The sequence below is a fragment of the Pararge aegeria genome, chromosome 26 (assembly GCF_905163445.1).
Source record: "Pararge aegeria chromosome 26, ilParAegt1.1, whole genome shotgun sequence".
NCBI classification, from domain to species: Eukaryota; Metazoa; Arthropoda; class Insecta; order Lepidoptera; family Nymphalidae; genus Pararge; species Pararge aegeria.
In genome coordinates this window covers 7,680,058-7,694,457 of record NC_053205.1, presented here as the reverse complement: position 1 = coordinate 7,694,457, position 14,400 = coordinate 7,680,058, and the positions used below count along the sequence as shown (strand labels likewise).

The window sequence follows — 14,400 nt, the reverse complement described above, 5'->3', positions numbered from 1 at the left end:
CATCACAGACTTAAGCTGTTATAAATAAAGTACAAAATTTTAGGTTACTCCGTATGTAAGTCTGTTTGTGTTGTTCTAGTAAATAAACAAATTCTATTCTATTCTAAATAGTCATTTATCTTTCCATTATTCCTTATCTTATGAATTTCGATGTTTCACATCTGCCCGTGACTGCTCACACATACTTTTGAAGTGAAACTTCTTTAGAATCGTTGTGATTTCAGACCGGATGCAACGGAAAAAACGACAGGTAAGAGACACAAATACAAAAATGTGTATGAAGCCGGCAAAGAATGAGACAGAAATAAACATACTATTTTATCCGTTTTCGGAGTTTACTCCTTAAGAATCGATTTTCATATATAAGGCGCCCGGTATGAGAAAAATGTGAGGAGTAAAATCTACTGATGAATCACCTCATTACGTTTTCGCTTGCGACGTTGCATGCCCGGCAACTGTGATGCGCAAACATGCAACGTCGCTTTCGTTTAATTAACTTATTTTTCCTATTTAAGTTACCAAGGAAACCGAATATTATCTGGGTAAAGAAACCAACATGTGTTGGACAGAGTGAGATAGAAAACATTACACATTTTTTTACCTATTCCAGTTACCATGGAAACTAAATAATAAACCTTACATTTATCCTAATAGGTCTGATACTCTACGTCCAAGAAACAAACACATACATGCATAGAACAGAGTGAGATAGAAAACATTACACATTTTTTTACCTATTCCAGTTACCATGGAAACTAAATAATAAACCTTACATTTATCCTAATAGTCCTGATACTCTAAATCAACCTCAATCTCTCGTAGGCTACTTTTCAGAAGTTACACTTTTGCAGTGTGTGAATAAATTGCACAGGATGTTTTATTTTTTATTTTATTTATTAAGGCCCAAACAGTATACTTAATACTTAAAATTAGTACAAAGAAAATAACACATACACCAATTAAGTAGCCGCTAATAAATCTAACGAATACATTAAAATTGACAGCAAACTTATAACATAATTATGAAACTTTAGAATATGGGCTCGAGAGAAAAAAACACATATTATTGATGTTTTTTTTTTTACTTTAATCATCACACAGTCAGTGCACAAAAGTTCATTTGTGAATTTCGTATGCATTTTTATGGTGTTCATAAAAAAACGAATTGAATAAAAAGTGCGAATTCTATGATTGTTTCGTTGGTTGGTGTTTGTAGTATGCTATGTGGAGCACAGAGGACACTGCTGTCTGTTTTCAGTTATATTCCCTTAGTCACCTCGTACGAGAGAGCCGTATTCAGATCTACCGTCACCACGTACCCGTAGCAAAGTTTACACACGTGCCATTTCTATATTCCCTACCTACGTCAACCGATAAATAAGTTAACTTTGCACGTATCGCAAAACAACCAATAATTTACGTATGAGAGACGCTAGCAGAGCTAAATAAAAGTATAAATCATCGCGTCAAAATATGAAACGCTCGGGTAAAAGTGAGAATAAAATCACAATATTGTGTTCATAAATCGAGCTATTTTCAACAAGTTTCTAGCTGAGCTGCGCAATAACTAAAATCCGAGCACATTTTATTGCCCGTCGGACATATCGAGCGATCGCTGCCGACTTGTGGCAACAAATGCTACATACTGGATAGAAGCAGGAGTGACTTTGCGGAAATCCATGGTTTATTATGCAAATGAAGCTGAATTTGTAGTCCGCGAAAAGCATAAGAATCTTTATGGTGTTATTTATAATTTCTTCAATCCTTACACTCCACACCAAACAGATAGTTGTTGAAACGTTTTTATAGGCATCGCCTAAGTCATTAGGCATTCGATAAAAGCGATGCCTAGTTTAAGTGAGATTAGGCATTAGTCTACTACACTGGTCAAAGGCGGATCAATAGACTTCATACGCCTTTGAGAACATTATGTAGAACTCGGGCTTCCTGACGTTGTTTTCTTTCACTAGCTAATTTGCAGACGCTATTGACAATAATTAATAATTAAAACAAGTTTACTAACTACGAAGTTCCAAACAAAACCAGTCTTATTATTATTTAAATCGTTATTAAAATACACTTACACCGTTAAAGCAAATATTAAATTGCATTACGCGCAAATTACTTCGAAAACTTAGAGGTGTGTACCGGGGATCGTACTCAATCCCCCGGAGACAGGCTGACGTCCTAACCACTAATCTATCTATCCGGCCGACTACGGAGCACTGGTCTCCTCCCACAATGAGTAGGGTTTTAGGCCACAGTCCACTAAGCTGGCCCAGTGTGTATTGGTGGACTCCGCATACCTTTGAGAGCATTATGGAGGACTAGAGTCCTCCATAATGCTCTCAAAGGCATGAATTTCCTCACGATGTTTTCATTCACCGTTGAAGCAAGTGACATTTCGATTGCTTCACACGCACATAACTTAGAAAAAAAATTATAAAAATATAAAAAAGCAATGTGTCATCTCTTGTTTCAAACGTGCCTCATTGTAATATGGACCTTTGAAAAAAGTAGATCGAAACTGCAACGTTTCCTACTAGATGACGCTACAGTCGCTGTTTAAAGACTGATGTGAAAGGCATATACTAATTTCGGCATCGACGGTAGGAGAGCCGTAGCTTAATTGGTGAAAGGCCGCGATTGCCCGAGTGTCGCAGGTTCAAATCCTGTCGGTTCCGAAAATTTTTATATGCATTTTAACATTTATAAAATTAACTTAAAAGTTAGAGGTGCGTGCTGGTATTCGAACCGAGGCCCCCCGAAAGTGATTTCGAAGTCCCACCCACTGGGCTATCACCGCTATCTGTCCCGCAGTGAAATATATGCAACCTATATTATTGTGCAAGTGTTATCTCTTATCTAGGCATCCTAACACAGTGTGATACGATAGTGGAAGGCACTATTTTATCAAATCTCTTATCTGATAAACTCTAACGATAAGTGCGTCGGAAGAAAGTTGATACATCATTTATTTTTCTACTATGACCGCGTAAAATTTTAATTATAATAGATATTAACTTGACGATCTTTTATAGTAACTAATTATTCTGACATCTGATATAGTTTTACTAACACTAATTGGAATCCTGAAATCGTGTATTTGTAATAGTTATAAGGGTCAAACTGTTTCACACTGTACATGGGTGTAGATAATGATCTTCACCCGCTCGAGAAGAGAATAGAAGAGAATGAATACAAAGAGAAATAAATGATTTAATATATTATGACTCTAAAATTAAAAATTTAATGATGTAATTTTATTGTTTAAATAAAATAAAGCAAAATCTAGCCCGGCGAAGCGGGCTGGGTGCGCTAGTAATTTATATATAAAACAAGTTTACTAACTAAGAATATTTTTAACAACCAGTTTTATTTTCATCCAATTATTATAATCAATGACTTTAAATCGTTATTAAAATACACTTTCACATGATAAAATGATAATTAAGTTCTAAGATATTAGCAATGCAATTTTATCAAACACGTTTTTCTACTGACACAGGTGAGTTGAGAGATTCTTCTTTAAATTTACCACTTTTTCTTCGAAAATCATGACTGATTCAATACCTATTGAATAGGTGTACGTTCATATTACATATGTATTTATTTATTTATATATCTTGTTAGTACGGCAGGGCCACTTACACAAACTAGATGAAACTTTATTATTTATGTATAAATATATTATAAGACATAATATATAGGAGATACTTTTTTGACGGCCGACTGGCGCAGTGGGCAGCGACCCTGCTTTCTGAGTCCAAGGCCGTGGGTTCGATTCCCACAACTGGAAAATGTTTGTGTGATGAGCATTAAGTGTTTTTCAGTGTCTGGGTGTTTATATGTATTTTCTAAGTATTTATGTATATATATAATTCATAAAAATATTCATCAGTCATCTTAGTACCCATAACACAAGCTACGCTTACTTTGGGACTAGATGGCGATGTGTGTATTGTTGTAGTATATTTATTTATTATATTTATTATTTACTTATGCCCCATACTGCATGATAATGTCAAACTTGTAGGCATTGTGGTGAGCGCTGTTGTCTTTTAAGTGAAAAGTCCTGGTTTAGATTACCGGGATAGAAGCTAGTATGTGAAATATTATGTCCCAATGTGCTTGTATAGAAACTTTGCATCAGTAAACAGAGCATTGGAACACCTTGGAATGGGTAAGTTGATAACAACTAAGACACAGGTATCATTGCATTGTTTAAGTGCATACAGGACCAAAGTGTATCGATACTGCAGTCCTATTTATATCAAAATACCAACCAACTCAATCTCATGAACATTGGTTGTTAATCAAATATAATTATAATTGTTTCTTGAAAACTAATTAATAATTAAATAAAAATTATTAGCATTTTTGTGAAAATACTAATCAATTTAATAAAATATGTGGCAAATATGAATTTATAGTTATCAAAAGCTTAATTATCCACTTTATAAAATCACTGTAACAGTTGGTATCAAAATAGTTGCAGGTTGCAGCTGCATCTCGTAACAAGTAGCAAAAGACTGTGGTATATGGAGACCCTTACCAACCCTAAAAGACGACACTTGTTTTATACTTTCTGAACATTCTCTGTTCTAGTCTAATGGGAGGCTTTGGCCATGGCTAGTTATAGTGGTACCACCAGAGGCATGCACATGATACATTCACAAAAGCATTACCTACCCTAATTTTATATAGCTAACTCAAGTAGGTATTATAGTCGTAAAAATTTAATAGGCCCGTTTTGACATTTGTGCAAGACCATAGAATGTAACTTGGAACGAAACTGAAAGAAACAAAAAATAAAAATCAATTACATACAGTGTTTTAAAAAATACGTAAATTTTTTTGGGACGTTAAATAATACGAAAGAATATATCGCGAGTATTCTTTTTGCGCTTACTTCATAGTAGCATGCAATTTATAATTGTTGCGAAACGTTCCGAAAACAGTTACGTTCTGTCTTTTTTTTTTTTTATACTAGAGCTGTAACCATTTTTTTACTGAATATCGAAATTATATATTGTGTAGTTATTTTTACTGCAACGAATGAGCTTGGTTCTCAAAATGGGTTCTAAATAATGAGTCTGAGTTGATGTATCTGACCAAGCGGCACATGACTGAAGCGTCCCCGCGCGTACTGCGCAGTTTTTCGTTCCTCATCTTGTAAATTTGACTGTGCGCTCGTTTAAGTTTGATATATATTGTTTACTTTTACGTTAACTATGGCTCTTCTATTTTGGACATTAATTTAAACATAGTGATTTGACTCGATTTTTGTGTTTGTTTTTATATAGTACTAACTCTGTTTCAACATGTTGAAAAGTGGACGTATAATCAACAGCCAGTTACGCGTATTGGTTGTGAAGTTAAAGAAATACTTTGAACGAACGAACACTTTACAATACATAATAATATCAATCCAGTACTGATACAAACTTGAATTGATTTATCGTGAGTATCGAGTACAGAGTCTTATGGTTCCATAACTAGTTACGTCGCGATGACAAATGTCAAAACGGGCCTATTATATTTTTACGACTATAGTAAGATGATTTTTTCTATTTTACGCTATCTTTGTGCTTCAGACCTACCCTTGTCACAAACTCTGTGCACACCATTGAACATCATTTGAAGTTCATTTTTTTACACGTTTACCTCTGTCTGCTGTATTGAAACACAGATAACCTGGTAAGCCAGAGTAACTGAGGATGGCTGGCAAAGGAGACCATCACAGCGAAGCTGATAGTTCTTTTAGGTATGTATAAAATACATACCATCTTATTAGCATTATTCATTATGTATCAAGAAGTAAAAATTAAGAATATACACATATATCAGTAGTAAGAGCTAAAAATCAGCTTTGTATACCAACCGATAGACACTGCTATTGTATATAACATGTATTGTACTATATATTACTGATATAATGTGCATGTTACTTATTAGTTATTTTAAAGACAAGTATAGCAGTATAATACTGATTACTGTAGTTAAAAGAGTACAGCATAATACTGATTGCTGTAGTTAAAATCTTTAGGTATTTTAATTGAATAGAAATGATCTTGTCATGAATATTTTTATAAAATACACATTTATAAGAATATCTAATTGTTTGTGGTGGGTTTTAACAATTATTATCATAATATGTTAATGCTTATAACAGACTGAATTAAGTGCACACCAAGGCATGGGGTGTACATTATTGGCCCAGTGCAGGGCTAGCACAACCCCCTCTCAGAATGAGAAGGGTTGAGGCTGTAGCCCACCATGTTGGCCAAATACAGATTAATAGGCTTTAAATCACTATTAAGAACTCCCAGGCATGGATTCCGCATAATTTTAACTATTTTCTGTATTTTTAATCTTCGCCATTGATTGCCTGGAAGACATTGCTATGAAACGATAAGGTTGCCAAATTGTATACGTTGTTTTGTTATACTTTTCGTGTGCAATAAAAGCATTGTACTTGTAAAGCATGATAATTAATTGCTTTTTTTTTGTTCCACTACAAGTTAACCCTTGACTGCAATCCAGCCCGGTGGTAATTGATGATGCAGTCTTTGATGGTTGCAGGCTAACCTGTTAGGGAGTATGGCAGTTATATTAAACTCATACTCCTAGTTGGTTTCTACGGGACATCGTACCGGAACGCTAAATTGCTTTACGGCACGTTTTTGTTGGTAGGGTGGTAACTAGCCTCCCGCCAGACAAAACACTCACATCTGATAAAAATTAGAGATGTCTGCCAAGATTCAAACTCTGGTCCCCCAAAAGGGACGTTGTAGTCCTAACCACTAGCCTATCACTGTTTAATGACATAATTTATATTTTTAAGTATCAAAAGTGCTTTCTACATGCATATTTGAATATAGAAAGTACTTTTGGAATCAAAACCTAAAAAGTACAATTTAGTAGCTTACTCAAAGGCACTGTTAAGTACACCTTCTTTTCTTTCTATATGTATGAAAAGGTATGTGACACAGTTCCAAAGCCTAAATTTACAAATGTACTTAGAGTCTACAATACATTAGCATGGAATGTCACCTAACTAGTATAAATGTGTGTTAAATTGCCTAATTACAGTCGCTGACATACTAATCAACAATTATTCTAATTTCCCTGCAGCCATAGTGTTCCAAAACTTTTTTTAACGAGTATAACTGTAATATGGACAAGAGTATTAAGATGTTAAGGCAAAAATTCAAGTTCGTTATGGTACAATTTGGAATAAATCCAAATAAAGTTTGTAGTCCATGCACACATTACGCACAAAAGTGAAAATATGCTCATAAACACTGCGTCGGGAGTTGTATGAGAAATTGTTGGTGCCTAATTTAATTAGTACGAAAACGACATCGTAACGCTCGGAGACGCTTTTCGTAATGCCTGCACGACATGAATGATATGAAAAGTGAAGATCTAGCCCAGCCTCGCCTTCTGGCCGCGTCCTCGACAAAAAACCTGTTCACCCGTCTGACTCACTACCGTCTCACCTACTGATCTAAAGAACGCAGTTTCCGGACCGCAAGCAAAATAATTCCGACAACATTCGAGCCTACCAACGAATTTCTTCAAACATTTTATAATTTAAACCATACAAATTAATCGTTTAAAATATTTGTTAGGTGAAAGGGGACATACCTTGTGGAAATTTTGATTAACGATGAAATGTTATCACTTAGCATATGTATAAGCACAAAAAAACACTGTAAACCAGTTCACAAACAGTTTTTGCACGAACAAGAGGTCAATTCGCGATATTTTTGAGAGAAACCCGTGTGCGGCGGATAAATGCACTATCCCGTGAAAGACGCCATTTTGATTTCGTCAACTAACGTCATATCATTAGTTGTACTCTGTGAGAGTCCATAGACGACAAATATATTTTTATAACATACCTAACAAGATAATTTTGAAATGTCAAAGTTAAAATTTAAACGCTTGTTTACATTTCAAAATTATCTAAGATATCAATAAATCACAATGAAAGATTTTAAATGTAAAACGTACCTATTCTACAAAGAAATAATAAACTTAAAAAAAAAAGTATATTGTTATCTGTAAAAGGGTTGCTAGAATTACAAAATACCCTTACCTTTGTTAAAATAAAATTACGGCGACGGCGGCGGCACGGCTAGCATGGGTTGCCTACCCATGCTAGCCGTATAATGGGCAAGATATAATTTTTGTCTCCTGCCTGCGCTAGCAGCCTGCCCTGGTGATCAGAAATTCCTTCATGGTCCTTCATGTTTGTTCCTTTGTACATTTTTTATTTTGAATATAAACAAGACTACTCTAGTAACTTCTAACTCTTGTTTAAATTCAAAATAAAAAATCAATACATCTGTCAATGTAATTATATAATGTGAAGTGAAAATTTGGAGCTGCCAGAATAAAATATAGTCTGCGTCTCTATAAAATGTCAAGTAAAATGCCTTTCTTATTATGCATTACGATGTAATTTATTTTAAGGAATGTAGGAAAGTCCTTTATTATAAGTTATCACCCCTAATGAGAAAATATCTATTATCGCTATACAAGACTTCCTGTTCAAATAAAAAAATTATAGGCTTGACGTTTTTTCTATACAAATAAAACTACGGGACTCATTCAGATCTATTACTGATTACCTATAAACTTTGAAATACGAAATTACAAGCTATTGCCCGTGACTTCAACCATGTTTTTTTGGGTACTAAAACATCTTAAGGAACCCGTAGTTTTCCTGAGATAAAGATTCTCCTTTTGCAAATTATTTATCTATATGTATTATATTTATATACTTTCTAAAATTAATTAATGTACATTAGCCTCACTAAAACTCTAAAACTACTTAACCGGATTGTCTAATTTAGGTCTCGAAATATTTGGAAGATTTAATGGTGAGAAAAATACTAATATATATAATTATTCGGGACGTGATTTGAATGGGTTCCTGGTTGATTTTAAAACAAAAGTAGGCCTGCAGGGGCAGGACCATGTCTGCCGGGTCTGCTTGTATCTATATAAAATTTAATTAAGATCTGTGCAGCTGTGCAGTCATGCATAGGTAACCAAATGGTTCTTTAAACAGCCCAGGAACGTTACCCCTGCGCTGATACCTAGTTCCGGGATAAAAGTCTGGTATTAAAGCTATAGATGTGTAATGAAGAGTTCATCAAGATTGGTGCTTTTGTTGATCCAAAAATGCAACAAATAAAGTCATTAGTATGGGTAGTAATCGAACGAAAGAAGTGCGAATTTTACGCGATATCGGGTAACTTAATTACAAGCGTGTGGCAGCACTTCGTCCAACTGTCAAACAGTCTCGAAGCAGCTGTAATTATACGTGTTTTCGTCCAATATTTTTGTGATTTTTGTATTGTAATCGAACATGATTGTGTGATGATAGAGTGGTGATAAATGCGTTAAACGAACATGTCGAGCCGCCGTTCGATGCTCGGTTCGGCGCTGGACTCTCTGCCGGCGCCGTCGGACCCATTACGGGATTTATTCGAAGCTTGCAAAATCGGAGATGTAGCTCGAGCTAAGAAGCTAATAACTCCGCAAACTGTTAATGCTAGGGACACAGCTGGGCGGAAATCGACACCTTTACACTTCGCTGCAGGTAAAACACGCATGTATTATAGAGAAAACTACCAATTTATCTCTTGTTATTGTAGTTACTAAATGCTAAGAGAAAGGTTACAATTGATTCATGTTTGGGACATTGCATAATTGGTCACGGTTGGTGATTGCGCCAAATGTCGTGATTTATCTCCTTTACAGTTTATTTCCGAGTAGTTTTCGATTGCTGGAGAGTATTTAATGATATATTGAGTCATGTTATGTTGGATAACGATACTGTTACTGTTCTTTCTCTCGAGTTTCAATTTCGTTAATGAATATAGCATATTATAACTGCTTTCGATTGTTAATATACATGTAATGGTAATATTACAACTGCCTTGTTGGTTGTTAGTCACTGTGTTTGACTGTGGATTATAAGAGCTGGGGTTTGATTATCTTGGTTATTGAGTTTATCTGTTAAGAAATCCGTAGTACTAGCACAATGCCAATAATTGGTGTTATAAGCCCTTGTAATAGCACTTGTAATTAAGTTATAGCTTATCACTAGCATACAATAATAATTATTGTTAAGTAAGAGCAGCATGGTGGGGTCTATGCTCAATAACCCTCTCTCCTATGAGAGATGCTCTAAAACCTTCTCTCCTAATACCCATTTCCAGTGGTGAGCCAAAAATAGGTTGATTGTGGTGAATTTGAATAACAATAATGAAATACAGTCAAAATCTGTTATAACGACATCAAAGGGACTACTCATATTTAGTCTTAACAACCGGTGACAGGTATTAATAGGAAAGATAATACATGTAATACGCGATTTTTCTTCGATATTGATTTTTTTTTTTTTCCGACATGTTACAATTTTCACAGTTAATTAACTAAACAATATGTTTTGGTGTGTCTTGTGTAAAGATAAGTAACAAACTGACTTAAGAGATATGAGGAAGCGGGCCTTGAGGCTATGGCATGCATGTGCTTTGTTTCTAAGAATTATAAAAGACCCTAAACTTTGTTTACTTTTACGATAATAGCCATTGACCATTATACTGTGCCAGATGTGGATACTGTTACCTATTCAAATTGTTTACAATACAGCTGAATACAGATATAATTTTCCGAAAACATTAACCAAATGTGGTCTTTTAATGTGGTATGTCATAGTAAACTATGTCATAGAAACCAATGTTTGCTGATAAGGCGGTCATATAGCATTCAGCCAGGAACTTTGATTTTGGTCTATTTAACCGGTATGTTGTTCTAAACGATGTCGCCATAAAAGGTTTTGACTGTATACACAAAATAAAAATAGCGTTTATTCTCTGACTTAATAAATTTTTGCTTATACACTACTAGTTACTAAATCTATTATTTAATTAAGTTATATTTATTCCAAAAAAAATTGTTTTGTAACACCATCGCGCTTAGTAAGGCTGTCCTTGGACATAGGCCTCCTCTAGAATTCTCTAGTGTGCTCTGTATCTGACTATTCTGCTCCATCCTTTTGGCAGGTCATCTTTCCACATTTTTTGTGGCCATCCTTTTTTCCTCTTGCCATCTCTAGGGTACCAAGATATATAATTTCTTTAGTCCATTTATGAAATATACATACAGCTAAACAATTTTGGTCAATCTGCATCATCAATTTTGTTTTTACAAAACTTTGTTTTTTCGTGGACTACGTCCATTACCCCTTCTCGGTGGGAGGGGACCCGTGCCTCATAGTGGGCTGGTAATGGGTTGATATGATGATGGTGATAATGACCTTCACCTCCAGCTGACCATTAAAATAAACAATATGCTTATTTTTTTTAATTTTTTAATCAGTGTTTTTACCTACACTAGCTTACGTGGGAGAGCCGAGAGTCGCAGGTTCAAAGGCTGTTGGTAGTGAAAATTTTTATATGCATTTTAAATTTAATTTCCATATTGATCTAATACAAATTCAAATTTTCTTTATTCACGTAGGCCTATCACAGGCACTTATGAAGCGTTCATACAAACATGTTTACATAATTGTATGGTGATGGTGATAACTTCGTTCGCCATTTTAAACCTAAAGCTACGAGGGTTCCAAACGTGCCCTGGTCTAAGAAGAGCCCACAACAAAATTAGCCGGGTAATTTTTTTTTGTTACCACCATCTCACAGTAAATTTATTTAGCTATATTTATTTACTAGAGCAATTCACACCCAAGCTTTTTAATCGTTTAAGTAATCCTTAATATTATAATAGGATTTTTCTGTAAGCTTACGTTTTATATAAACTTTGAACTTATTGAGAGACATCTCAAAGATTTCATTTGTTAATTTGTTATAAAATAATATACAATTGCCCTTCAATGAATTTGCAATTTTGTGTAGCCTAGTAAACTGCACAACAAGTTTATTTTTGCTTCTAATATTTATATTGTTACAGTACATTTTCTTTTTAATAAAAAAAATACTGGTGTTTCTACGTAAGCTTACCGCTTTGTAAGGGAGGCAGTTCAAATATTATAATTGCAAACATTTTAAAACAATAACATGTATTTTAATTACGTATGAGAGTTAATGAGTTCTAGTTTGTATTCATAATGATAAATAGTGGGTCAGGGTTGATGCTCAGATAAGATTATACATAAACTAAGAATAAATAGAAGCTTTAGTGTATCTTTAACTCTTTACTTATACTCCAAACTATGTAAAAAATGTACTTCATGGTATGGTCTTTTTGCACAAGCTTTTTTATTTATTTATTGCTTTTAAACGGTACATTGAAAAACTCAGAGTTGTTGGGCCAAATCTCTTTTAGAGTTCCCATCTGAGCCACGCTAACTTGTTTTCTTTCATTCACAGATTTTGTGGAATCTCGGCCACCACTCTTTGATCCCCAGATTAAGCAGTTCATACAAATATTTTATAGTTAAGGATAGTCAATCTAAATAATTAAAGACAAATTGCCCAATTTAAAATCGAGCTACTACTTTCGGAGGTCGAGTTTGTATCCCAGACCTCTATTCATTTTAATCAAAATATCCCTTTCTTTAATGGTAAAGGGACTCGAGAGGAAACCTGCATGTATGAGAGTTCTAAATAATGTTCTCAAAGGTGTGCGGAGTCCACCTATCCGTACTGGGCCAGCATGGTGTATTACTCCTTAACTCTTTCTCATTGTTAGACCCATGCCCTGTAGTTGGCTGGTAATGCTTTGATATGAATTGTTCTCTGGAATGTTATGTTAGTATTGGATAAGAGCGAGCTCGACGTTTCTTTGTGTAATTCCATGATATACAATGATAAGTAGTGTAGGAGCTTTTTGTAAAAATAATATAATTATATTAACAAATAAAAAAAATGCTTTATTTTTCATACAAGAAAAACAAAACAGAATCAAAAGTACTTAAACATAACACATCATCTCTTAAAATTTTAGTTTTATTTAGCACAGATAACAAAGTGTACCTGTTTTCCGTACTAGTTGAGACTGTGTCTCGGAATACAGAAAAACAGACCTTGTGTGGGAAAGTACTAGCACTATGTTTCTTTCTGCCGCTAAGCAGCACTATTCCAATGCTGTGAATCCATAATATGTTATGAAAAATAAGCTTAATTTGCTATACTCCGCGAACAGCAGCAGAATCTGTATGGCGTAATTTATAATTACTTCAATCCTTATACTCCATTTGTTATTACAGGCTAATGTTCCTTGAACCTCATCTTGTAATTGTCAGCATCTTAAATCCATCCTTATATCCTGCTAACTTGTTACAGGCTATGGTCGTAGGGAAGTCGTGGAGCTCCTTATCGCGGGTGGGGCAGCCCTGCAGGCCAGGGATGAGGGCGGGCTCCAGCCACTTCACAACGCGTGCTCGTTTGGGCACGCGGATGTCGTGCGTGCTCTACTCACGGCCGGCGCTCCGCCTGCTGCGAGAGACAACTGGGGATACACGCCTCTGCATGAGGCAGCTGCTAAGGGGAAAGTTGATGTCTGTATCGGTAAGTCAATTAATACTGACTGACTGACTGACTGACTGACTGACTGACTGACTGACTGACTGACTGACTGACTGTTTGACTGACTGACTGTTTGACTGACTGACTGACTGACTGACTGACTGACTGACTGACTGACTGACTGACTGACTGACTGACTGACTGACTGACTGACTGACTGACTGACTGACTGACTGACTGACTGACTGACTGACTGACTGACTGACTGACTGACTGACTGACTGACTGACTGACTGACTGACTGACTGACTGACTGACTGACTGACTGACTGACTGACTGACTGACTGACTGACAGGAGATCAGCTGACGCAATTACTGCCTATGCAAACTTTTTGCAAGCTTGAAATATAATCTTCTTATATATATATATATATAAAAAGCAAAGGTGACTGAAATAATATTTCACAGGCTTTAGTGGTACATTATGTACTGTCTCAGATATTTATCCGTGAATCCGAAAACCTAATAGTTTTTGTGTAAACCACTGCCATAGTTTCTACTGTAAGAAATCAGATACAGCCCTAACATCACATGCAAAATTAAAATCAGGTGAATCCTGCCCCTTTATTAGGTACGCGTCGCGTAGCGTAGGTCCTATCTTCAATAGGGTTGTCATAAATAAACACTAAAAATATTTTGAATTCGTTTGTATGGAATATAAATATGCTTCTTTATATTTATTATTTTTACAGGCTGATTCCTTTTCGCTTTAGAACAAATTAAAGGTGTTCAAGAAACAAAAAAAGGTGACATTTTAGTAAAGGTTAAAGAAAATGCCGAAGGAGTAACTAAAATTATCAAAGATATAGTACAAAATAAAAAAATTAA

The 14,400-nt window shown here is 35.1% G+C and overlaps 2 protein-coding genes across 2 annotated transcripts in view; one reads left to right on the top strand and one right to left on the bottom strand.

The window, feature by feature from the left end:
* Window positions 1-7,693, bottom strand: part of LOC120635167 (serine/threonine-protein kinase 10) — a 57,320-nt gene extending 49,627 nt beyond the window's left edge. Inside the window, exon 1 of the mRNA XM_039906101.1 lies at window positions 7,654-7,693. The gene's annotated coding sequence lies outside the window, so the exon portion shown is untranslated. The remainder of the gene's footprint in view (window positions 1-7,653) is intronic.
* A 1,633-nt stretch (window positions 7,694-9,326) lies between these two features.
* LOC120635072 (poly [ADP-ribose] polymerase tankyrase) overlaps window positions 9,327-14,400 on the top strand; it is an 89,057-nt gene continuing 83,983 nt past the window's right edge. The window contains exons 1-2 of the mRNA XM_039905980.1: window positions 9,327-9,619; window positions 13,329-13,553. Of these exons, the coding sequence (XP_039761914.1) occupies window positions 9,430-9,619; window positions 13,329-13,553 (415 nt within the window). The 5' untranslated portion in view covers window positions 9,327-9,429. The remainder of the gene's footprint in view (window positions 9,620-13,328; window positions 13,554-14,400) is intronic.